The 26093-nt window shown below is 40.1% G+C and overlaps 1 protein-coding gene across 3 annotated transcripts in view; it reads right to left on the reverse strand.

Moving 5' to 3' along the window:
- The window catches only part of ZSWIM8 (zinc finger SWIM-type containing 8), a 55535-nt gene that overhangs the window by 8753 nt on the left and 20689 nt on the right, over positions 1-26093 (reverse strand). Inside the window, exons 2-19 of one of the 3 annotated variants that reach the window (XM_068198483.1) lie at positions 25054-25207; positions 23811-23905; positions 19016-19188; positions 17091-17198; positions 14222-14303; positions 13502-13622; positions 12954-13155; positions 11888-12063; positions 8546-9554; positions 7621-7752; positions 6928-7107; positions 5489-5672; positions 4806-4904; positions 3790-3914; positions 2313-2544; positions 1896-2048; positions 693-915; positions 223-512 (exon numbers count right to left, since the gene is read on the reverse strand). In XM_068198483.1, the coding sequence (XP_068054584.1) occupies positions 223-512; positions 693-915; positions 1896-2048; positions 2313-2544; positions 3790-3914; positions 4806-4904; positions 5489-5672; positions 6928-7107; positions 7621-7752; positions 8546-9554; positions 11888-12063; positions 12954-13155; positions 13502-13622; positions 14222-14303; positions 17091-17198; positions 19016-19188; positions 23811-23905; positions 25054-25207 (3738 nt within the window). Of the gene's footprint in view, positions 1-222; positions 513-692; positions 916-1895; positions 2052-2305; positions 2545-3789; positions 3915-4805; positions 4905-5488; positions 5673-6927; positions 7108-7620; positions 7753-8545; positions 9555-11887; positions 12064-12953; positions 13156-13501; positions 13623-14221; positions 14304-17090; positions 17199-19015; positions 19189-23810; positions 23906-25053; positions 25208-26093 lie in introns of all 3 variants that reach the window. The other 2 variants (XM_068198482.1, XM_068198481.1) reach the window with 2 other exon arrangements.

A 26093-nucleotide genomic window follows, 5' to 3' on the forward strand; every position in this document is an offset into this window, starting at 1 on the left:
ACTGAAGCATGTTGCAGTACAAACAAGAAAGGTCACAAGAACTTTCCAGGCTAAAGTAACCACCACTGTGTAAATCACTGCTGACCAGCAACTACTGCAGCTGTGTGAGCTGCTCACATGGCTCCTACAGCACATCAGTATCACCATTTTCAAGAACCAGCTTGCCTCTCTACCCCACTTTCCTGCCCAAAAGTTAGCCTCCCAATAAAGTTTTGCTGTAACCTGTGATCCAAGAGACATGGGAGGAATAAGTTCGAGAGAGCCAGTTAGGAGACACGAAGTTGTGCAGCCCTAGTGCATACAGCCCAATCTCAAAGGCGCAGAGGTGAAGGTTGCGGTGTGGTCCCTGGTGCCCACCACTGGAGGAAGGGTGGGTGAAGATAGAGGTACTGCTGTTTCCACCTGCTTTGATAAGGACTGTCTTGGCCAATTCAAAGTAGAAGTGAGCAGCTGCCTCTGAGGGCTGGTTTGGGACATGAGGAGCATGGCTCTCCAGCCGCCTCCCTTTATACCTAGAAGAAAGACAGGAATCTTTCAGTTAAGTACCCCAAGTTTGCCAGCTGGAGCTCCTGTCTTTGGGGTCCAGAGGAAACAAAGCAAATTTTCCCCATAAAGTATTTCCCAAGGCACACGTGCCATGTCCCCGACATCAGGTCTAGAGGTTGCCTCTGTGCATTGGTATTATTCATTACCTGCCAACTTCCACAGTCTTTGCACGGGCTCCCCCACTTGCTCTCCTACTGCCACTGGAAGAGGAAGATCCCAGAGAATCACTTGAAGAACTGCTGATGCTGTCACTGTCCTGTCCTCTGCCCCAGGATGTTGTTGCCCAGCCCCCACGTAGGGGACGCCGACTGAGCGTTGGAGAACTGTCAGAGGTGGTTTCAGGAGCACTGCTGTCAATACTAGCCATGCCTACAACACCAGAACCAACACAGAAATGTCACCAGGGTTGGTAAATGCAATGCATGAATGTAAACTCCGAACCGTATCACCTGAGTACCAACTAAGATCAGTTGTGTCACTGACTGCCTTAGGGCTGACAGGCATTCATTGTAAATTAAGAGAGATTAAATCAAATCAATTTGGCCACAGACACGAGTGACATTTTGTAATTCTTGGATTAAAATGCAGACGAGTCCAAGAACATGGCATCTTTATTTCCCTCTTCACACCATCACAGCCCCTCACTCCACCTGCCAAGTTTTGTGGCAGAGTGTAACAACAAGAAGCAAAAATACATACAAAGTCAAGATGCACAGATCACATGAATAGGAAGAAAATCCTTCAGATACATGCTGCACAACCTTCACATCCTCTACCTCTAACTTATACCCTTCCCAAAAGAAGTGTAGAGAAGCAGCAGCTTCATTGAATTTGTTTCTGGATCCAGGAGCACAGTGCTGCACTTCCAGATTCAGCAGACATTCAGCTCCAGGTATCTAATCCATCACACAGAACATAAGTGCTGCAAGAAAGGCACGGTAACTTGCCATACAGAAAGGTGCAGGAAATTTATGGAGCAAATCTTATTTGTCCATGTCAAGCACCTCTCTGACACTTAGCTGCTTCTGCTGTACAGGAAAGGCTGACAAGTAAAATCCCAGAGTCATAGAAAAAGTTGCTCAAAGTCCCACCCAACCTGGTCTTGAACATTCCCAGGGATGGGGCATCCACCACTTTTCTGTGCAACCTGTTCAGAGCCTCACAACCCTTACAATAACTAACTTCTTCCTAATGTCCAATATAAATCTCTCATCTTTCAGTTTAAAGCTGTTATCCTTTGTCATATCACTACATGTCCTTGTAAAAAGCTCCTCTCTGGCTTTCTTGGGTACACCCCAGCAGACTGCCTAAGAGAGCACTAGATGCTGTATGAGCTAGTCCATTCCCACCTGTGTGTTTCTTCTTCTGCCTGACAGGTGAACCCCAGCATCTCCCATTATATCCACCTCGGTTTCCAAGGGCCAGACGACTGGGGACCTTTCCCTCTTGTTTCAAAACAGTGGCCTCAGCAGCTGGCTCACAGGGGGACCTCTGAGAGCTCTCTGCATAAACAGAACAGTGACAAGGTAAACATCATCTTGTTTCTCTATCTCTAAAATCAGACATGGCCATTTAAAAGATATAAATACCATTCATTTTATAAAAATCCTTTATCTTTTGTTGTTTGTGAGCAGGATTATCTCAAGTTTTCTTTCAGTTATAAAGTAGATCATCTGACACCAGGCCAAGAATATTTAACTCAAGATTTGGAAAATAGGCTGTAATTATGGAAAATTTTAGCATAGCTGTTATAAACCACTTCTTACCCTGTGTACTCTTCTCCACAAAGTTCTCAGGACTGCTCTGGACTGCAGTGCTTACAGCGGCTTGCTGAGTGACAGAAGTCCCTGGAAGCTGCTGGATAGCTGCAGCAGACTGGGCAGCATGTTTGGAAGGAGATTTTTGATTGGCAACTGTAGGCTTGCTGGATGAGTAGAAAGAACTCAGCGTCTGTGGTTTGTGAGTTTGACTCTCTCTGTCCAGGAGTTTGTCTAAAATCTTTAGCAACAAGGAAAAAAAAAAGGCACTCAGCAGAAGGGTAAGAGACCAAGCATTACACTAAGACAAAGAGGTAAAATACCAAATCAGCTTCCTAGTGGACAACAAATTTCATTTGATGGAGAAAAAAAGAAAACTTATTTTCTAGAAAATATGCATCATCTTCCAGCACCAAAGAGCAATGCAATGCACAGTTGAGAGCCATGTGGTCTGCATTACTTGAGGAAGCAAAGACTCAGTAATAACACATTTGTACTTGAAACAGCCATTAGCTTTACTTGAAGAGCACCCAAAACTCACAGAAAATTGCAATTCTGGTATATCAAGGACAGAATGGAGAATTCTAAATTTAGTTCTGCCAGATATTGTTTAAGTCAAAAATTTCATGCTCACCATTCAGAAAATCCTGTCATACATTACCGAGAAACTGGCAAAGCCACTAGAGAAACTAGAGGCTTTATACTGGCCTACAGTAACATTTTTTTGTCGTAATTTATTATGTAATTGGGGAACAATGCATCACCACATTCTAAGGGTTTGTCCACTTCTACTGTTTGTTCTCCATACTTAATCAACACCAGAAGTCTGACAGCCCATTTATGCGCAGATTATTGATATCACAGTGTCCCTGCTATTCCCTGAAGAAGAGTATAGCAAAAATGCTTCTCTTTTAGGAGACAAAAATACACTAATAATGTAGTTCTTGCTGTGTAAGAGGATTTCTGAATTTAAAAGATTAATAAAACCCTTTCTGAAGCTTCAGCAGTTTTCAATTTTTTTCTTCCTGTAGGGTGAACAGGCAAAGTTTTACTCTCTCTTGCATAGGGAATTAAGACACAGGTGGACTGAACTAGTATATCAAAGAGGTGAGAGGTTAAGAAACAGAGGCTTTGCTAGCTATACTGCTCTACAAGCCAATATCCCTGCAGCAAAACATATGCAATTCCCAGACCACACACAGACTGCACAGCAACAACCCTTAGGAGTGGACTTGTCTTAGCAATAAAAGCAGTGACAGCACATCTCCTGACTGGATCTTAAGAAACCTATGGAAAGAGTGCCTCTCTCCCTGGGCAATGCACTCTGTACAATCAGGTTTTGCAGCAGTGGATGAATATAAATACCACAACAAAGCTTGTAAAACATCAGTATGTGACACAGCAACTTACACTCACTGGCAAAACAATCAAATCCATGAAAACCCAAACCTTCCTTCTCCCCCTCCCCTTTCAAAGCAAAACTCACCTTCTTCAGCTTAGACTGATCATCCTTGTAAGTAATCATCAGGGCTAGTGCCAGATCTCCTTTCTCCCTTCGTGTGCCTTCACACAACAGAGGATGTTCTGCTTCACTGACAGTTGTTTTCATACCTGCAGCCCATAAAAGAACATGAAGAGACAAGTGAGCTCATGGGACTACACTATATCCTGAGAGCTGTCTATACTTCAGACTGTTTTAATCACCTCACTGTTATAGGCAAAAAAAAGATTTTTTCTGTTAACTTCAAAAATAGGCCATGAATAAAGAGAAGCTGCAGTCTGTCCCTAGAATACCAAGTTAGCCACAACTGTTAGAACATCCAGATACTAAAAGGCCACAGGAAGAGTCCAGGCAAGCCTACAACCCTATCTTGAAACAAACCTTTTGGTTTCTGCAGATGCTACAAGCCAGCATTCCAACACCATAAAAAACTCATCATCTTTCTTTCAGAAATGAGGCAACAAACAACAGGTCTTGTCTAACCCATTTTATCCTTTTCGCATACTGCTTTAAAACACACAAACAGTATTGTCAACATGACATGTATATAATCACTGCTTTGTTGTTGAAGCAAATGAGGCAAGAATTCACAACTATGCTAAGATCCTGAACTATATGATAGTGCTTGAGAGTACTTTTGCTAGTCTTTCACTACCATTGTCTAATCTCTTCAGAAATTACTGCCTTTTGTTCTCTGAAACTGTTCATTTCCACTGAAGTCCAGGCAATACATATTTCATGACAAAAGAGAGAGCCGAAAGGTAGAATTCATGTTGCTACCTAAACACTGAGTTCTCATCCAGTATTCTCCTTCCATTTTTTCACAGCTTTGCAACGATACCTCAACCCTGGCATGTAGAATCCTGCATCTGGTTCTGTCAAACTCTGCAAACGCTTCTATTTCTGCCCCAAACTGGAATGAACTACTAACTCTCACCATTCAAAATGGGAAAGCATGCACAACATGGACAAAGCAGACTTTTCTTGTAAAAGATTCTTACCAAGAGCAGCAACAGCTGCCTCAAAACCAAGCTCTTCATCTCCAGGCATTTCATTATTCCAATTACGGCTTGGGGGTCTAGAGCCTGTAGGAGAAACCACTGAAAGAAGACAACAGAATTAGTATTCATCTTTCAAAACTAAGGCTTCAAAGCAAAAGACATTTCTGAGAGACATTTTCTGAAAAGACATTTTCTGAATTTGCAGAGCTTCCTGTGGCCCTGTTCTTAGTCTCATGCCAGTTTCCTAAGACCACAGCACCTTACAGGGTTTTTTTCCCATTTCTTTCTCTGAACTCAGAAGGCTCCAAACCAGTATACTGCCAAGTCAGTCTTCTAATCCCAGGTTGCTGTGTTCTTTTTATATACCAGATATATATTAGCTTCCTCCAAATATAACCAGCATAAAAGCAGCAAAGTCAGTAATTTATAACTATTTTACAGACACAGATAGAGTGTTGAAATGTCTTAAGTAGCAGTTGTTTTCAAATGTAGGCAGAAGGAGAAACAGTTCCACTGGGGAACAAAATAGCTGTAAAACAATGTAAAGGCAAGCGCAAACAACAGTGCACGAAGAATTAAACTTTGGTTGTTCTCATACAGAAGACAGTTTCTCTTTGAAAATCCCTCAAGACCTGGCATCTCAGAATATGCCCTGCACACACTCAGGCCAATGCAGTCAGTACCTGGAGTGCACAGGACATCAAATATAAAGCTTGCCAACATCAGAGGCAGGACAGGACGGTAATCACACAAGGTCCCTTCTCGCAGTTCTTCAGCTCTTCCTCGAATAGTGTTCATCTCATTGGTGCCCAAGGGGATCTTCTTCAAGAGGGCTGCAATCTCAGACTCCTGATAAGCCAGCTTCACCTGGTAGTATTCACAAGGAAACAGAATAAAAGTTGTCAACAGTACAGTCCCCTGTGGGGAGCAGACCATTTTCCCCTATACATAAAGTACAGCAATAGTTTTTATTAGTTTATTAAATGATAGCAATGCTTACCAGCCCTAGCCACCATTGCCATTCTCTCCACAATGAAAACAGGTTTTCAAATCTACTAACAGTCTTGCTTCATATTTATACACAAATTTTTTTACTCAAATGATCACTCTCTTCAGCTGCATACAGGAAAAATGCATCAGCTCTCATAAGAACATCAGCAGAAGTATCTGACTGGATAGGCCAGTGGAAAAGGTGGTTACTTGTAATTGTAGGAAAAAAGGATGCTATGTTTAAGTGATACACCCATTTGAGACACCAGAGACTGATTAGCAGAAGAACAGGCACAGCTGCAGCACACATGCCATCAGGATGAAGACATTTCACTACTCTGTGACTGTATTCTCTCCATACTTAACATGTGAAAGTAATAGTTTTCTCTTAGGTAGCAAGTGACTGCCAAACTCACAATCTTCTAATCAGACCATAAGAAGTACAGATAATTGTAGTTGGTGGATAATTAGCAACAATACACACTCTAAGGGACTGAACAACCCTGCAGTGAAAAGCAAAGTAACTGTAAATCACACAGACATGGTCTTCACTGGACACTTTTTTTCAAAGCAGGAATCCTCATAGTAATCAAGAGCATCCAAAGTAATATGCTTGCTTGCCAGTGGATGAGGTATCAGCAAAACAACAATTTTCAAACACATAACAATTGCACCAATTCACCCTAAGGAATAACTTTCAAACCATTTCACCAATGCAAATATGGACAAATATGGATATTTACACATTACTTTGTTTTCCCCACATTAGCAAAGCAAAATGAAAACATATTTAAGATAAGAACTAGGCTGTTCCAATTAAAATAATACATTCATAGAAGACTTTGTACTCAAATATTTTCAGACCTATGTGAAATCAAAGACCTGATGACACATGAGGTCTGAGCTTCCTATCAGTGAAGGTAACAACAGCTGAAGTGATATTGCTAATAATTTTTTTAGGAGATCAATATGTCCTAATGGGATGTGCACTCGATTTCATTCCATTGCAATCCATTTTAAGAAAACATATAAAAGCACAACCAAACTTCAGGTGCTGAAATTCAAACCATGTGAGCAAACACATTCCAAGAGAACAACATTTATGGACACCGTCTTTGCGAAATTTCATTACCTCCAGAGCCTTGGTAGAGGCAGGCGGTCTCTGCAGCTCCAGAGCAAACATTCCTATTCGGAAGGCCAGGTTGTGGTACTCCAGCCGCTCACTCAAGACAGTCAGCAAGAAAGCAGCTTTAGATAAGGTGTTGGTTGCCATCCACGTCTGCTTGCTGGTTGACACCTTGTTCTTTTTGCCCTGTTTGAGGAGGAATTTGTCACAGGACACTGTCCTAAACATCCTAAATGATTCTATGTCCTTTTATCCTTTGCAGTAATTATAGACAGGAGAAATAATAAAATACATTTAGATTTTGTTTCTTCTGCTAAGGAATCTCAAATTTCAGTGGTTACCACTGATCATTGCTTCCCCTATGTCACCCCAGCACAACACAGTGAAAGAGCTGGCCTGTGGACAAGACATATGTTCCCTATTGGACTGATGCTGTGCAGGCAGATGTCACACGCCTGTCCCTTCCAAGGGAACCTTTCTATACAGCAAACACTGCTGAGTGTCACTACAACTGAGTTTCCAGAAGTTTATCCTTACGTCCAGCCCTCTTATCCTGAAGCAGCAAAACTACTAACATTTCCAGTGACGTACGCTATGAAATAGGAGACTAAAGTTTTGGGGAGAATCACAAGAAACAGGGTCACCTGCACAGAGCTGCACTAACATCATGACTACTGATGGTCGCTGCCATCTCTCTACCTTAGTTGGTGGCTGCTCCACTTTGAGATCTGGGGGGTTGGCCAGTAGGTCCCTGGCAAGCTCTACAGTCAAGCGGCAAGCCTCATTACTGTATCCATGTGCATACAGTGCCTCTGCACAGGCAAACAGGATCTGCAAGAAGGAACAAATGGTCATGTTCAAATCACACTACCCCGGCCTGGAGTTAGCCTGCTCAAACCACTTGTCACAAAGACTGCAAGCACAATTCACGACTAACTTCAGCAGCAGGTATTCTCAGACTCATCCTTGCCTAGTCCTTCAGCACCACTCCTTGAAGCACTCCTCTAAAAAGCCTTTTCTTACATTATTAAGTCCTGTCCTCTCTCCAAGTGCTATAAAATCAGAGAATAGCTCAAAAAACACTAAACCTCAAACTACCACTATTTCCATGCGTGGTCATTTGGCTGCTTGGTTATATAGGTGCAATCTGTAAACACATTTTGTGGTTATTACAGGAATAAGACAGTTTGTTTAGACTGCTTCTCCTTTCCAAAGAGCTTCTGCTTAAATGGTTGGATTTAATTCTTTCTTTCGTAGTATACCTCAGTCTCATTTTTAATTCCAGATAATTTTTGCCTTTTCCAAGGGTGAGACTAGGTGAAAAGTACACACTGTCTTGTCTATGTTTGTAGATCCTGGAGTGTGAGATGGGACTAACCAAAACTGGGACAACACTTGCAGTTAGCACAGAAATAGGGAATCAAGCTTGTGGGAGGCAGACATATGCCACCATCGCATTAAGCTTGTAGGTAACTTAAGACACAGTTGGTTATCACAACATTTTAATTAAGCACTTGATTTAACAAAATTCTAGGTTAAGTGTGACAGCTATGAGGGTGGCGAGACCATGATTTATACAACACATAAAACAGCAAAACAGCATTTTGAACTAGATTCAGCTCACCTCCATCCGGTTCTCCTGTTCCAGAGGCTTTATACCAGCAAATATATCCTGCTCCTCTTCAATTCCCCCTTCAGCTTTGTCATCATCTTCCTTGGCTACCTCTTGTGGATTCAGATAGTATACCTGGTAATCATCTTCCTCTTCTCCATCATCCCCTCCCCCTGCTGCACCATTCTCTCCCACTTCTTGTGGCTTCAGACTCACACCACCAGAGTTCTCATCTGCAGAAGGCAGGTCATCATCGCCACTACCCATCTCCCCTCCAGGATCCTTGGGTGGTTTTTTGGCCATGGAACTGCTCCTGAGAGCAGGCTCAGGTCCCTCGGAGAAGTACACTCCACCATCCTCCTCAAAGGCATCCCTGTAGCTCCTGCTCAGTGGACTTTCTGTAAAACTAAAGGTGTTGCTGGCTTCTGCCCCCAGTGCCAAGCTGCTGTCATCCAGGCTCATCTCTGCCAAGTCTGGTTCCAGAGAGCTGTCCTCACTGCTCATACGGCGTTTCCCACTGTGTTTACTGGTCAAGCCTTTGCTCACTGGCAACTTTGCTTTGTTCACTGCAGTCTTATAGACGGCTTTATCCCCTTCTGCCGAGAGCCGTCTCAGAACCCTCTGCGGCGTTTCAGAGACAACTTTCCGCTTTCCAGTGAGTTCTTTCGGACGAACTGCTGGCTCCTGGGGAGAGGGCCGCAGCCTGTCCCCGGGCTGCACGCACTGTCCCCCGGGCTCCTGGCCGTGGGTCCTACCAGCCTCACAGGCACTTTCTGCACACTGCAACCGGCAGCTCCTCTGTTGGATGGCCTTTACCCAACAGAATGAGTTCTTCTTGTCAGTGCTGCTATATGTAATCCCAGGAATGGGATAAGCTTCCTCCCAGTTGAAGTAACAGGCTTCTACAGCTGGCTTGAAACCTTGGAAGAGCTTCTCCAGTGATTTCTTGTGCTGACCCCTCTTAACATTATCTATGACTTTCAGCTGCCACTGTCTGAGCTGTGAGCAAAGATCCCTGCGCCTAAGAGAAGGAAGAGGACAGGTTAGGAAGCAAACACAAAAAACACTTGCAACGAACTACAACTTAACCCACAGAACACCTCCTTCCTTTGGCCAGAAACATCATCTGCTGAATTAAGCTAATGCTAAGTACAGACAACACTAATAAGAAGATAGGCTGAAAAAAGCAAACAGGTATATTAACAACTGAGTTCTAGACAGGTTCATGATCCAGAAACAAAACACGAGCATTACCAACATGAAGCACAATACAAACTGGGAGGTTTAAGGAAAAAACACTGCCCTGTTTGCTCATCTGCCCTAAATAAGGTGTTAGTGATTTGAGTCTCAGACGAGTGAGTACCATGGGGAACTGCCCTTGGAAGCAATCATAAACCAGTTGCCAGCAGCTGTGAAACAGCCCTGCATAACTCCAGTTAAGACATTCACAAGTACAACCTAAATAGCCCACCCAGGGAAGCACTATGACAGACAGGACCACCTAATCTCCCTCCCAGGTATTTACCTCTTTACCCTAATATGCCTATATAGAGGCCAACAATTTAATTCAAGCTTTTTCAGGCTGTCCTCAGGAGAACAAACTGTTGCAAACTATAGGGACATCAATAATTGGTGTTCAAGTAACTCTGAAGCAGCAGCAAGCTGGCAGGACTACATAGACTCATGTTACACAGTTAGTCCCATGCCCCCATATTACTATGGGAAGAACAAAACTGTTCTGCATTTTCCAGCTTCAAATCTGACATAGGGCCTATGTACTTGAGCAAAATAGTATAAATGGTGATCTAATTCAAGAGAAAAAGACATTTCTAGAAATTTCACCAGGTATATCAATTGCCATTCTGTTTCTGCCACACATTTCTGATGCATAATCCCAACACTTAAATCCTATCAAAAGTAAAAGAACAAGAAAACAAAATAAAAATTGAGGTGGCCCAATTTAGGTGCAAAGGGTATTAGGACAAAAGGGACTAAATGAAATGGACTATTTATATTTGTCCACTCAAGAAATTAATCAATCAGGAAATATACTGGTTAAGAAGATGATTTTCAGAAGGAAAAACGAGTAGGAACTACTTGGGAAGGGTAACATAAGGATAAGAATCTGTGAAATCTCCTTGTGATTCACAGTAAGGATTAGGAAGCACAAGAAGAAAGTCCTTGGAGACTACTCAAACACCAAGAGAATAGGTAATCAAGCAGGAGCATTTCAATTATTCATTAGCTCAAGTAGGAGATCTGAGCAAATCTGAACACCATCAAATAACTCAAATGTGAATATAGATAGCACAACTTCATACGTTATTAATGGCCAAAACACTTTATGCTTTTTCTGTCTGATTTGATTGATGTTTGTGTTTATTTTAAGCCTCATTCCCAGTTTCCTACAGTTTTTGTCTTCAACTCCTATACTTAGCTACTTCACATTGTGAACTGTACAAGACAGAAACTGCATCCATTTTAGCAGAGCACTTAGTCCCTAGCACGCCTTTCATAGGGCATTTTATTAATGTTACACAATTCAGAGAAAGCGAATCCTGTTAACATGTAATTTTTCTGAAATTACCATCCTGTTTTCATTTGTTCTGAGAAACTTCTGAGAATTTATAGCACATTAAGCTAACCCAATACATTTTTTACACCACACTCTGTAGAAAAGATGTACAAAACAAACTATTACAACGTCAACCACAGTATCTCAACAGCTCTCAGCACCTCCTCTGCTATTCAGCTGGTGCTAAATAAAGATGGTGCTAAATAAAGATGGCAGTGACTTACCAGAGCACAATATGGTTTAGAAATCTGCAGAAGCCACACAATTTTTTCTCAGACAATTGAAAACACTGACTGAAAATCATACACTGGTAACACTGTTTACCAATACACTGCAGAGAACAAACTCCCTAAGAGCACAGAAAGTAAGAACTGGCTCATCTCGAAATACACAATAGTGAATGACTGGGCTAAACAGAATTCCATTAAACTGCTGAATGGTTAAATACAGAAACCTTTAAAATTAATTGGTATCTGGTGCTATCATTCAAAGAAATGTTCTCCACTGGGACTAAAATGCAGAATTACACCCATATGTAAGAAAAGACTTTCAGAAAACAAATTAGTCACACTACTTGATATTGCTAAAAGTAAGCAGCAATAGCAATTAAAGTAATTACAGTGCTTTGAATGTCACATAGCACATAGTCCAGAAGGACTAATGGTTGAACAGGTATTCAGGTAATGATACAAACACAAGAAATACAGGGGATGAAACTCTTTAATGTGGTTGAGTATCACAGAAATTAAAGAGAGACAGGAACTAATTCTGGAGCTCACCTCTGTGGACTAATAGTTGGGTCAAGGACAGCCAGCCTCCAAAGAACCACCATCTCATCACACATGCTTGCACAAGCATGAGCAGCTACTTCTGATTGTCCATTGCTGCGTCCTGTGTGCCCACTGGCACTGCTGTGTGACGCAGATGTTCGCACACTGTACCACCAGCCAGTTATCTGCAGAAGAAAAGGTTCAGTGGAGCTGTGTTACGGCCAACATCTCATCCCCTGCTCTCACTTTATCTCACAATCCCAAGGAAACGGGATCTGTAGTTAATACAGGTTTTCATTTGACTCCAAAATAATTATGACCATTAAAGCAGTATCGATTTGTGAGAACTAAGGGCCTCAAAATTTCTCTGGTTAGAAGGCACATGCCCAAAGAACAAAACACTCACAGGACATTCACTTCCTAGAGGTCTTCACACTTGGAGAGAAAAAGTAAACAAATGCGATAAATGGAGCATTTCCTTTCCCTTGCTTAAAGTCAAGGTATGGGATGGAGCAAGAAGGAAACTTACACCACAACTCGTATTACAGACTGAGGTCAAAGTCCTAAACTATCAAAAGAAATCTTTTTTTCTAATATTATTTTAACAAAATAAAAAAAGTACTGCTTCAATCCACCAAAAGATATATTCCATAAAGATAACAAAATAATCTGAGATTCTATCACACAACATATATATAATCAGTTTTTATCAACATGACAGCTCATACATGACATGCTTTGTTAAAATAAAAACAAAACAACAAAACAGAACAACTGTAAAATAAATCACCTTGATTGGGAAGAAATCAAATCAAATATGCTGAACAAAAGAACTCACTCTACATATTCATATCAGAAGAATTGAGGCATTTGGCAAATACAGTGTTACTGGGACATCACTAAATCAGAACAAGAGCAAATTGTACATCCTTTTAGTGTGGAGAAGCACCTGCCTACAACACACATAGGCTATCAATATTACTGTATTCAGCCATGGGTTGTATAGACACAAAGCACCAGTTACTGGCTCTGCCTGATTCCCCAAAACATCCCCCCACTCCAAGCAAAGAGATACCTGTTCATAGTTGAGACACTGGTCAGTCAGAATCTCCAGCAAAGGAGCTGCATTGCTATCCCGTCTCTTAAACATCTCCCGCACAATGGAAAGCAAGTTCCAGATTCCTTCAGGCTCTCTTCCTCGCAGGGGACGCAGCAGACAAGCCCACTCAGCAGCAGCTGGTGGCTCAGTGGAAGATAGATACATTGAATTCACATCACTGTACATAAAGCAGAAGAATAAGGAGAAAAAAATAAGTCAAGCACAGTCATACAAAATCTTGAGTATAATCTACATCCAGAAATATGTTTGCCCTTCAGTGGCACAGACACAAGTAACCTAAAAGACAGAATGCATAATGAGCTAAAGAACACCACACAAGCAAAATATTGTAGAAATACAGTCTCCTCTACTGAAATAACACTGCAGAAGCTACACAAAAATACAATCCAGAAGCATGACCATGAAACTGAGCATCCATCAGTCCAAAGTATACAGGCTATATGGTGAATGAATTTACAGATCACATGAAAGTCACATTTTTCCTTCAATGGGAAACAGCTTACCTGAAAACAACAGGAGTGGGTCCACAGAATTTATGAAGGGTTTTCTTGATGTTGTCACTCAGAGTAGATTCATCTAAGTACCAGGTGCTTTGATCTGATGCAGAAGGTCCAGCAGTGGGATCTTACAAAAGAAAAACACACTTACAGTCAGCAAGCTTTGAAGATACTTTATGTGCCCAACCACAGAGTACACTACCCAAGTCATTTCAGCCATTGCTGAACACCCTATTCAGAATTATCTTAAAATGTTACCATGACATTACCTTCAACATTAACAACATTAAATTAGCAGCTGCTTCTTGACCAGAAGGGTAATGCAGCACTAAAACAGGAATGCTCTAACATCTCTGGTAACCAACACTTAGGTAAGCTACCCCAAGTCACAGCTAACCCAGCCTAGTGTTGCAAACAGTCCAGTTTTAAGCAGGAACTTGGGAGACACCCCTCCAATCGACATTCCCAGGACTCTATATTTAATACCAAATTAAAAACACTTTGTTATAAAGTGCATTTCCTGATGCTCCCTTCTTCTGCAAGCACTCTGAGGTGCCTGTTGTTGTGCCATATAGAGATGTAGACGCCAATTCTCATCCTTTTTCCTTTATTTCCATCTGCAGTCCAAGCTACAGGCTAACAAATCAGTTCAGAAACCTGAAGCATTGAAATCATTCTCTTCCTGTCTGTGATACAGATTGCTGAAAGAAGAAGTATCAAAATTACCTGGGGCTCCACACACTGTGTTGATGGCAGTAGACTGAGAAGATAACAACTCATCCAGCAAGCGCTGAGCTGTTGGAAGAATCTGAAAACATGAAGCAAACTTTCAATATACACAGTATTTCTTATCCTGCTACACCCAGCCAAAGATCGTGACTGAAGCACTCTGGCAATTTCAGGAGTATGGACTACAGAGCTACGTTTTCAGAAAGGACGACAGAGGGTGCTAAAGATCACAGAACAGCCACCAGCTGTGAAACCTCTCTCACAGCCCACTAAAGGCTCACTTTCTGCAGTCACACCCTAAGAAGTAAGCAAAAGCATCACTATTTATTAGCTCCTTTCTCATTTCTGGAGGAATAGGAACCTACAGAAAGGGATACTGCAACTAATTTTGAGAGTTAGGGAAGCCACTGCTGCCAAGGCCACCATTTCCCTGCACTTTGAAAGACCTTTACTTCTTGCTACTAAATCATTTCTCTAAAACCTAAGCAAATGGGAGCAGGGGAGCAAACTATAAAATACATCTATACATAATTTTTGGGACAGACTTTAGCTCATTTACCATCCAGTTAGCAAAGGGATTCAGTAGTAGAAGTATGCAATTTCAGCACTAAACTAATCATACCTTCTGGACCAGCTCAGAGCATAAGCAGAAAAGGTTCACAGTGATTATAAAATCCTACATAGATATAGCCTTAACATGCTATTTTTGAAAGAAAAATGCACAGTAGGAAGAGTTTTCTTCCTCACACTAAGTCTGGGCTGAAAGTGTAGATCCATTTAGCCTTTAGTATGTATGCACTGAACAGGCAAATTGTTAATCCACATAATTAGGATTAAAATGACTTGCAGCAGAATATCTGATATCCCCCACCTCTCTCCATACAACAGCTGAGGTAAAAGATCACTCTTACTGTAAAGAAAGGCACATTCAGTACACCTGTATTTGCAAATAATACAGATACATCTCAAACAGCTGGAAGAAAAAAATGCTTCATAAGGATATTTTGCATTTCAATCACCTAAAGAAACAAATTCGGCATTAAGCTATTTTGTACCTTTTTTCCACTACTACACATTTTAAGAAAATTCACAGGTCTCGGCAGTGTCACACCTGAAGACTGAGGTACCAGGGACCCGCAGTAACTCTCCTTCAGTCTTTTTTGCTAATATATTCATGCTTAATTGAAATAGGAATACTGGCTTCATAAGAGGAAATAGCTCTTGGGTGAAGAACTAGGAAATTAATTCCAGCTGCTTTTCCATGATTTTCATAGATACAGAAAACACTTTCTATGGAGATTCTGAAAACCACCTAGCTGCATTCCTATAAACCGTCATTCTCTTACACATGAAAGTAATTCAGCATTACAATACTGTAGCATGTCATTCACAAACTGGAAATAAGGATAACATAGAATCATGTGTACAGCCCACTCTAATTCTACATCATGTAGTCAAAATATGGGGTCCCAAGGAATTAAGAGTATCTCCACTCAGAAATCTCAAGACCAGAGTAAGACTGTTGAAAGAATTTGTGGCATGCCTTGCCTTTTTCAAAGGAATTACACAACATAGGTTAAGACATATCTCGCAATCAACCCTAAACTTTTCTGTTGGGCAGCATTCATCAGATTATCTGGCCAAATTGTAATAATTAATCCAGATGTCCCTGATGCACAGTTGGTACAAGTGACCAAAGGAGAAATAAACCCTCCAGAAAGGAGCAGACAGACAGAATATCTGAAAGCTGAAACATGCCAACTCACATGCCATTCAGGAAACAACTACTACCACTCCTAGCCTTTCAAAGCCCTCCCCTATTAAGCACCAAATTGTACCACAAAGCTTAGTCTGAGGAGAGAAAAAAAAGCTTTGCCTGTTACATAATGCAGCAAGAAGCACACACTACTGGCACTCATCTCTCAGTAACAAAAAAGCAGTATTTTTTATCACTTTCATATTACACAATTCCTCTCTTTCCTCTCATAAGACGATTAGTATTTCTATAGTAAATGTATAGGATGTTTTAGCAATAGAATATCTTAGTGTCCCAAGCACAGAACCATAATATGAATTTTAGGCACAGGCTGCCAGTAATCTAACTCCTACTTAAGAGGAGTGTGTTACGAATGCACTGCTGAAATGTGACTGATACCCATTACAGGTCAGGTTTTCTCAATCTCCTTTAGCTGAACCAGCATAAAAAAGTTGCCAAGCCCTTGTAATTTTAAAGCAGCCATTTCACAATCACTTGAATATTCTTGTCTACTTTGTGCAAACATCTTAGGCAGATGATACAAATTACCTGACCCTGAACAATACAGATATTTAAGGAATGAGAGAGCAGACTTAGCCTTTGACTAAAAAAAATGTCATGTCTATTATACCAAATGATTCTTATGAATCACCAAGAAGCTACACTGGGGGAAGTCAAAAGGTTACCAGTTAGGTGCATAAGAAAGTGCCCACTTAAGGCACATACAATACTTATCTGGGCAGTTGTCTCCACTTAGCTAACTAAAAACACAAAAAAGAAACAAGCTGATTTGGGCTGACCTAAGTTTTCAACAATCATGAACTGATTTACTGTGTTTGATCTTTCACAAGCTCAGCATATATTCATGCTGATATGAATAGCCACCACTCTTCTCCTTTAAATATACTTCTAATTTTTTACTTGGCAATAGACAATTGTCAAATAATAGAATAGCAAAACTGAAAAGAGCAAGAACTGAATGCCTTCCCAGCTGTTCACAACTGAACAACGTAATTGGTCTTTTTGCAACAAAAAACATCATATAAATTGACTCAGAATAAAGATAACTGCATTCAACAAGTTGTCAGTCAGCTGATGGTCCCCACTTACCTGTTGTGGAAGTTCACTGATTAGGTACTGAGCAAATTTTTGCAACTGGTCTCTTTGTAGCCGAGACAAAGACTCAGAAACAGGTGCTCGTAAGCACACTGCAGATGCCTGAAGAAAGAAAAGGAGACACAAACTACCATTAATGAAGCTGTCTCCACCAAACTGATGAAGAGTCACAAACACTTGCTATGCTGATGCATACCATGCTTGGTCTTGATGGCCAATTTTTTTCCTCTCTGAAATTTTGGAGTGTGTTGCAGATAAGATGCAAATAAGCTGTCTAAGCATTATAAAAACTGGTTTTAAGAGGTTTTTTTCAAGGAAACTGATATAACAGCTGTGTTTAAGATCTGTTGTTGCTAGCAGTTGCACAAATACTGGCAGAGATTTCAAAAACAAACCTCTAAAATAGGACATTATCCCTTAAGCTTCTGGCAAACGAACCAGCTCTGTGGGGGATTCTGTTTCACAGAATCACCACCATCTCATTTATCTCTTTAGAGTTACTTAATTCAGTCTAAAAATCTCTTTCCATATCTTAGAACAAATTAGATTGTAAAAAAACTCACCACTACCTTCTTAACCTTTTTCACTCAATGTAACAAAAATGTCCCACTTAAAATTTAACCTGTATGCAGTCAAGAGCAGTTTGATAATAAAGACACTTCTGATATTGTCTTGTCTACATAGAGCAATATACAAGTTTGCTATTTTTTTATATTATATACTACTATTTATACTATATATAGTATATATATATACTATATATATAATATATATATATGCACACACTAGTAATATATATTACTAGCAAGCTTGTAAATTGCTAGTGTCAGAAGTGAGTTTATATAAACACAGAAATTCTTTCACTGCAACTTTTCAGGTGGAGAAAGAATTAGAGGCAAAAGAATTATTTTTATCTTACACAGGGTCCAAACTTTGAGTGCAAATAATATGAACAATTTGTTTTTTAGCCTCATTCTCCATATTCACCTTTTAAATCTCAAACTAAGAATTCAAAGCAGAACCCACTTTTTTGCCAGCTCTCCAGTCCTAAATACAGAAAATCTACCAATACTCGCATTATTTCACAAAAGTATAAATTTAAGCCAATTGCACTTGTCCATTGTGAAATACTAACAAGCTTCAGCAGGTTATTAGAACTTATTAAAGAATCTAGAGTTGATCATAAGCATGTTAGCTGTAAAATGTTCTGTGACAGCAGAAAATCTTCTGTTCCTTTCAATCCTCAAAACTTAATCCTCTGTGTTTCTCAGCTTCCCAAAGCAGAGGAAATTCAACTGTATGCAAGACCAAACCCTCAACTGGTATTTCACATTGATTCCACACATTTTCAACTGAAGTTGGTTAGGATATAAAATGCCTACTTTTTGCTCTATGGAAGGACACATAGAATAAAAGCAGTCAAAAACATAAACCTGACTGATTGAAATCTTCAAGTCAAAATGACAGTTACCTCAGTAAGTGTAAAAATGAACTGGTGAACATGAAGGCCAACAGTGATCAACATGACTTTCCTTCTGCACTCGATCAAACAACATAAAGAGTAAGCTTTCAAAACCTGTACTTACAAAGACTTTTAATAAAAGAAACTATTGATGACCTTCCACTCTTTTCAGAGATGAAGAAATAATGAGTGATTTTAGCATTTAAATGAGAAATAGGAGAGGGCCAAAAAGCACTCAGTGTCCAACCTCAGAAATCTGCATGTTACCAAAGGACAGTCTGCAGTTTAGGGTCTCAGACAATTCAGCCTACAGACCACAACTGCAAGCAGACATTTGCACAATCTGTAACCAAAAGGAGTGTCAAGAACCATTTCCCTAAAGGGAATGTGTGTTGCCTGGAACTGCACTGAGGAGAGACTCTGAGAAGGGGAGAGCAGAGCTGTGCTGGACGCCTACGTTGTGGATGCGGAAGAGGCAGAGCGCCACGACGTGAGCGCACCACTTGGCCCCGGCACCGCAGGTGCAGCTGCACGACGTGATCCGGCACCGGTCAAACATCACCGCCACGTTGTACGCGCCCTTGGGGGGCACCATCTGGGGGGGCACCACAGTGGCACTCAGATGGAAACCTGTGGAAATTCACAAGTCCAAAGTTATTCTTCAGGTATTTGGGGAAAAGGTTCAGCCATTTAATATATGCCATTTAAACACTGAAACAGTATGTCTGGCAACAGCATCCATATAAGGGTGGACATGGATCTAGAGTCTCCAGCACTTCTTTCTTCCCAACCAACTATGCCTAAACATTAGCAGAGAAGCATAATGTGTTGTAAGAGACTCCAACATACCAGCTTTTAATACACTAATTAATTTCTCTTATTATTTAACAGAGAAAAGCGGAACTGGATACAGACACCCCTGAAAACGTCCAGGTTTTGTTTACAGGGTCAAAGCTAGACTATACATATATATTTTAGGTATAACTTCTCTGCTAACTCTGGCAGCAGTGCAAAATGGGCCAGGTGACTTGTTGGGAATTATTTCCAAGTCAATCAATTTTCACAATTTCACAATCAACTAAAGAAGGCAGCACTTAACCTGAACACACACTTTCACTTTGTGGCTTCAGAAACTACCCATTTGTCATCAATTATGCACCTCCCTGCAATTTCATTAATATCCCTTTTTCACAAATCATGACCTCAGAAAAAAACCCAAAACCTCTTGCTTAGACTAAAACAATGGAAAGGAGAAATTTCAGAAATAACACTTGAATCTAGCCCCATTAATCAGTGACCACAAACAAATAAATTATGACAAAGGACTTTGAGGAGGCTTAGCTTCATGTAAACTCATGAACAGTGCTTATGAGTTGTACTCATAATGCAGTTTCCTCTGGAGATGTTGCTCATCCAGAGGGACACGTATGATCAGGAAAAGGCCAGCAGGAGCATTCATCTTCTGCCCATCTTGAAGGTGCCTATCAGCAGTTAGTAATCCTCTACAGCAACAAGTATCAGCCTCAGAACCTTCCTGCTAATCTGGAATTCAGTTTTAATGAAGCACAGAAAGCACTGGGGCATCCAAGTCATAACAAAGCTTCAATTCCAAAAGTCTACATTAAGTGGAAAAATATGGCTTGGGACAGATAATACCTTCTCCATCATGAGGACAAGGAAGTAGATTATAAATCCACACCACTAAGTTTTTATTATGATATCATGAGATCATAAAAATGATGGTGTTCAGAAGTGCACGACCTACTACATTTATTCCATTTAAAATAATATGCATCATTTCCTCCTCAAAATATAATCCCCATACCAATACAAATTTGCTCTTACCTTGCTTAACCTTTCTATTTGTCCTGTTCACCACATTTCAAATCCTCTCCCTGATGTGATTATTTTGATTAGTACACATAATGCTACCACCCAAATTCTTCAGCCATTTTAGCAATTGGAACAGAATCAAAACAAAAGGTGGCATTCACACAAAATTACTGCACTGCTTATTACCAGATACAGTTCTATTTTATGTCCCACATTTGATTAAAACAACTCAAACAGTTCAGCTACTCCTCCTGTTATAGTACAAGCATCTCAGAGTAATGCTCTGACTTTCACATAAGCAAATTAAGCATTTCACAAGTTGGAATTGCAGGAATTCTGTTATACTGCAACAAAAGAAATATACAAAAGGTGTTAGAGAAGACTGGATTCCTGCTCCAAGTTCTTACCAAGCCCCTACTATGACATTCTTCTTTGTATATGAAGACAATTAAATGATAATGCCAAAAGGGAAGAACACTTACAAAAAGATACAAAATTTAAGGAGTTTTACATGACACATCACAAGCTTCAAATCAATCTGTAGCTTGACAAACATGTCTGACAAAATGCTAATTCAAGCAGTACTGCCCAGTTAATTCTTTTGCAACACCAATCTTGTTGTGTTTACAATAGTTTGTGGGATGGCACAGGAAACTGTATGAGGAAAGCAATCTGGATTATAATTAATGGTTTACCAGGAAAAATTAAAAGAATCACAGAATCTTTAAAGTTGGAAAAGACCCCTAGGATCATCTACCTAAACAGTAACCTGGCACTGCCACATTCAGCACTAAATCATGTCCCCAAGTTCCACATCAATTCATTGCAACACGGCTTTCTTCATCACTATTCTGTTACTGTTGTAGGGGCAGTTCTGATGCCCCTACAACAGTAACAGAAAACAAACATCTCTGCTTAGAATTCAGAAACTTTTGAAAAAAAAAAAGAAAAAAAAAAAGGGAAAACAAGAGTTGAACAAAAGCTTTTACACAGAAGGCAATTTTGGACTGTTGCTTGTTTTAAACCAAGATCGGAGAGCCTCTAAAAAGTGGAGACACTATTGAAGGAGATGGCAAGCTAGAATCCAAACTGAAACTGCTACTGCCTTCCTCAGCTGTTAAAAAGAAACTAAGACTATGATAAAAAAGAAGTCCCTGAAATCTACAACACACCTGTTTAAGAACACCAATAATGTCTTCAGTGCAACAATGTGGGTATGTGATTGCTACAAAGTGAATGGATAGAGGAAGTCTATGAAAGCCAATTCCATGTGTATATACAGTAGAAAGCTGTAAAAAAATGGGGGTTTGGAATGTAGTGAAGAGGTGCTAGTGTTCAGAAATCACAGATATGGATATGCATTCAGACAAAATTACTAAGATTATTTTATGGTTAAAAAATAAATCTTAGACTACAAAGGGAAATGGGACAAAAAGAGCACAAAGCACAAGTCAAGATTTGTCCTACTGACCACAGTATCACAATGCACTGCTCAATCCCTCTCCAAATCAATTTGAAGCAGCTCAAGGGCTGCTTCATTTCCTGTGTTTCTTCTCCCATTTGTCAGTGTGTGAAACTCAATACTGCAACTACACACCTTAAAATGATCTGGAGTGGACAACTGAAAATATATTCATCCCATCTCTGCTGCCCAGCTTCTAGGCAGCTATTTATGAAGAAAAACCCCCATGATTAGATACAGTTCCTCTCCTGAGGACAAGGCAACCTTACTATTTAAACAAAGTTTCTTCCTTCCATTCCACACACATAATCCTTTGTCAAAAATCACAGTTGCTTTTATGTGTACTTGAAGTTTTTCCCCTGTATCACTCACCACCTCCTCTTTTTCCCTACTCTTCTGCTCACCCAAACACAGGTTTTGCATTAATATTCCCAGCCTTTGTTTGTGTACATTGCTTTACACCTCCTCACCTTTTTAATGTATTACTGAAACAAGTGCTGACCACAGTCTTTTACTGTGTATCAAATATTTTGCTCTTTTCCACTGTCAAAGTCCCAGGAATTACTAAATTTCAGCAAGCTGCTTTTTAACTCATTTTCTCTGCCTCAAACATTTGGCTTCCTGAAGTTTAGTAGATTCCTTAGAGGCTTCTCTCAGCATTTCAGTCATGACATTGGAAGATTATTAATGCCCTCAAAAGTCAGTTTAATCCTATTTAGCAAAATTTCCAATCAGTGTTGACATTCCAAAATTACTATCTGGTCTCACTGACACTATGCGAGGTAGTTTTAGCTCAATCTGACTTAAGTACAAGGAATCACTTCCATTCCCAGGAATTCCTGCTATTGCTATTATAGTCGACACTGGACTAGGTAATACCCTTTCAGAAGCTTTGCCCTATATTCAGGTAACAGTTCATCAGTCTCTGTCAATTTGTATATCTCAAAGGCCATCTCTTTCTCTTTTTGGTCTCCCCAAACTTTTATAGTACATGTCCCTTTTATTCACTGTCTGAGTGCTCTTTACCTAAATTTATTAATTTCCCTCATCACTGAGAGTTAAGTATTCCTGGTTCAAACAACTAAACAGGCCCACAGAAGTCTCTATCCCTCATCACATGAAAATATCATAAATTTCCTAAATTTCCTCCTTAACATTATACAGGTTTTTATATTATCATTTTTCTTATTAGAACAGGCTCAGTTCCCACATACCGAATAATATTCCGATTCTGAAGCTCACACTTGCAGAAAAAAAAAATCTGCATGGGATTGACACAGCCCACCTCGACATACTAGTAGTACCTTTATTTCACATAATGCCTTCTGGTCAAACAGTTGCCACTGAAAAAGCTATCTCAATATTCTTCTTTGCTTCAAAGGTCTTAATGAAAAATCCAGAGTCCAATTCTTTGTACAGATAAGATTAGCTTCTATAGCCAAAAGACATAAAAAGAACAAGATAGTAGGAGAAGCTATAAAACCCACTGTCCAACAAGAAGGATTTCCATCTGCCAAAACACTACATGAATAACGGTACAATTAATAAAACTCTTTTGTTACAAGAAGAAACTTTGCAAACTTCCTCTGTGCTACACAGGCACTTTAGGCATTGATCATTTGATCAGAAAACTAGGAATTCGAGTTCTCTTTAGCAATGAGGAATTTAAGCATTATGGAGAAAACGGTATCCTATACAGTTTTTTGCAAAATGGTAAGACAGATTAAGGATCAGAACATTTCTGATCTTTCAGTCCATTTCACAGCTGAGCTGACTGAGGCCGAAATAAAACACAGCATTTAGTTCAACACATTACAAAGAATACATTTGGCAGGGAGTTTCAGCTAAGATGCCAGACAAGCTTGTTTTGAGACATGATCATAGCACTGCTGTCCCATTGCAGATATGATGCTGGGACTCTGAAGTATCTAGAGACATAGAGCTGCACTGTTCTTACCTATCTGGAGAGGGTCTTTGACAGCCCTCACCCGGAAGAGCTGCTCCCCTCGCTGGAACTCATCTGCACTGCCATTCGCCAAGCACGAGTACAACCTGCAAGACATAAACAGAACGTGTCAGGATCACTCTGGTTTTGAGAAACTTCATAGTATTATCCTCTTTGCTGACATGGCTTTTGAAAAACCCTTGCTATCTTGAATACAAAGTCTAGGTCTCTCCTGCCATTTCAACATTACAATTCAACCACAAAAATCATTAGTCTTGTCCTAACTGGGTTTTGCGCATACTCACCGGTAGTTTTAGGGATTTCCACCTAAGGCTCTGAAATACAAATTCATTCATAGGCTAAAATTAAGCCTTCATATAGCATAGTACAGTTCAAGGTCTAATGTTAGCATGCCACAGCAAATACTCCTTCTAGACTAATTATCTGCATGCTCTTGTGAGGTTTTGTTATATCAGAATAATGAGCATGTACAACCAGCTAGCTTGCTCTATTCCCTAGCAGGTCATCTTGTATCAGCACTTCTGACACTCCCTCCCCCATCTGATACCTGAACCTTAGATGAACATATCCAGGAACTTTCACCAAGATTCTTTCTAAAAGAGTGTAGTATCACTACTTTGCAACAAAATTCTGAATGCAGTTACACGGGTAGACCTCATATAATATAAAAGCTTCAGGAAAGCTTAGAAATAGATCTAAAAGCAGAGAAACTTTGACTGTGTAGTCACACAGTTAATGTGGAAACATAAGAAATATAGTCATCTGACTATAACAACTCTGATCACTGATGTATTTAGCAAATTCTGGTTCTCCTATTTACACAAACAAAAGGATTGCACAGCACACTGAGCAAGCCCTCTTTGGCAATTTCTGAATTGTTAAAGCTCTGAGTCCAGCAACAGGTTCAAATTGGAAAGATGATTTTGTAAGACTAACATAAGGACAAAACTTCACAAGCTAGCCTACTGTTAGCCGAATTAAAGGATGTATTTATTTTGTTATCCTTTACACACAGAACCTAGACATCTACATTGCTTTCCTGGCACATATGCAAGGCAGCTCACACCAGAAGAAAACCCCATACCACAGGATATCCCACAGTAATCTATCCATGTATTATAAAAGGCACATGAGAGCCACAGAAGCACCAAATATACAGGCCATCAAAAGGACAATGATTCTCCTCAAGTGAACAAAACCTTTTCTTAAGCATCAGTGAAAAAGTATTTATTACCTGATATCCTCCTCATTTTCTGGGAAACTCCAGAAGGCAATTCGAAGCTGCAGTTGTTCAGGCACTGGAGGATAAACTTTCTCCACCACCTCAAATGGAATGTGAAATGCAACCTGTTTTGCAGAGAGTTCCACCAATGGGATCACCAGGCCATCTAGAAAGACAAGAAACAAAACACAATTAGCCATTTAGAGAACAAAACTTGTGAGAGGCTAAGGAGTTCAAAGCAGGGAGTTCTTCCACCTTCTCTTTTATCTCACCACGCTAAAAGACCATTTTTCATGGAGAGTAAAAGTCAGCACAGAAATCTTTTGAAGAATTGTCTCTCAACTCCATGCTTGTTTTCAGCCACTCAAGGCACAGGTACAAATCCCAAAAAAACCCAGTCCTTGGTCAAAAGAGCTGCATCAGCCTAGCAGTTTGTCTCCTGACAAAACTGACATTGTTTAGAATGACTTAAGGTAACCAAGTATTTTTCACACATTTCTGTTACATTGTGGCAGCAACATCCTGCAAATTCCAGTAGTCTACACAAAACATTAGTTCAACATATATGCACAAGTGGCAGTGGAATGGTTATCCAAGAACCTTAGTGCTGACTTTTTTTGACAACATTCAGTATTCGCCTATTTACAAGGTTTTAATTTCAATTAGTATTTCATATGATATCTGCCTTTATATTTCAAGTTCTTTAGGGAAGCAACTGGGAATCCATGTGTCAGTGCAGTGCTGACCACACAAAGCTCATGAGGATCTTAAAGCAGTAAAAGCTTTATATAAATATATTTAACCATCACCTTTCCACCAAACTAACTCCACTTTTTATGTTTGTACCCGTAGATGAAGATTTCTTATCATCAGGCTACAGAACCCTCATGTTTCTGCTTTGCTCTGACCCAGATTACACTTCATACAAAATGCCAGACTTGTTGCATTTGCAAGTACATACATCCCCGCTTTACTGAGATCACCTCCTGACCCATCACTGCAGCAGCCTTGGTTCCCCCATCTTCCAAACCCCTAATTAATTCAGATATTTG

Source organism: Anomalospiza imberbis, chromosome 8, assembly GCF_031753505.1.
Source record: "Anomalospiza imberbis isolate Cuckoo-Finch-1a 21T00152 chromosome 8, ASM3175350v1, whole genome shotgun sequence".
Lineage (NCBI taxonomy): Eukaryota > Metazoa > Chordata > Aves > Passeriformes > Viduidae > Anomalospiza > Anomalospiza imberbis.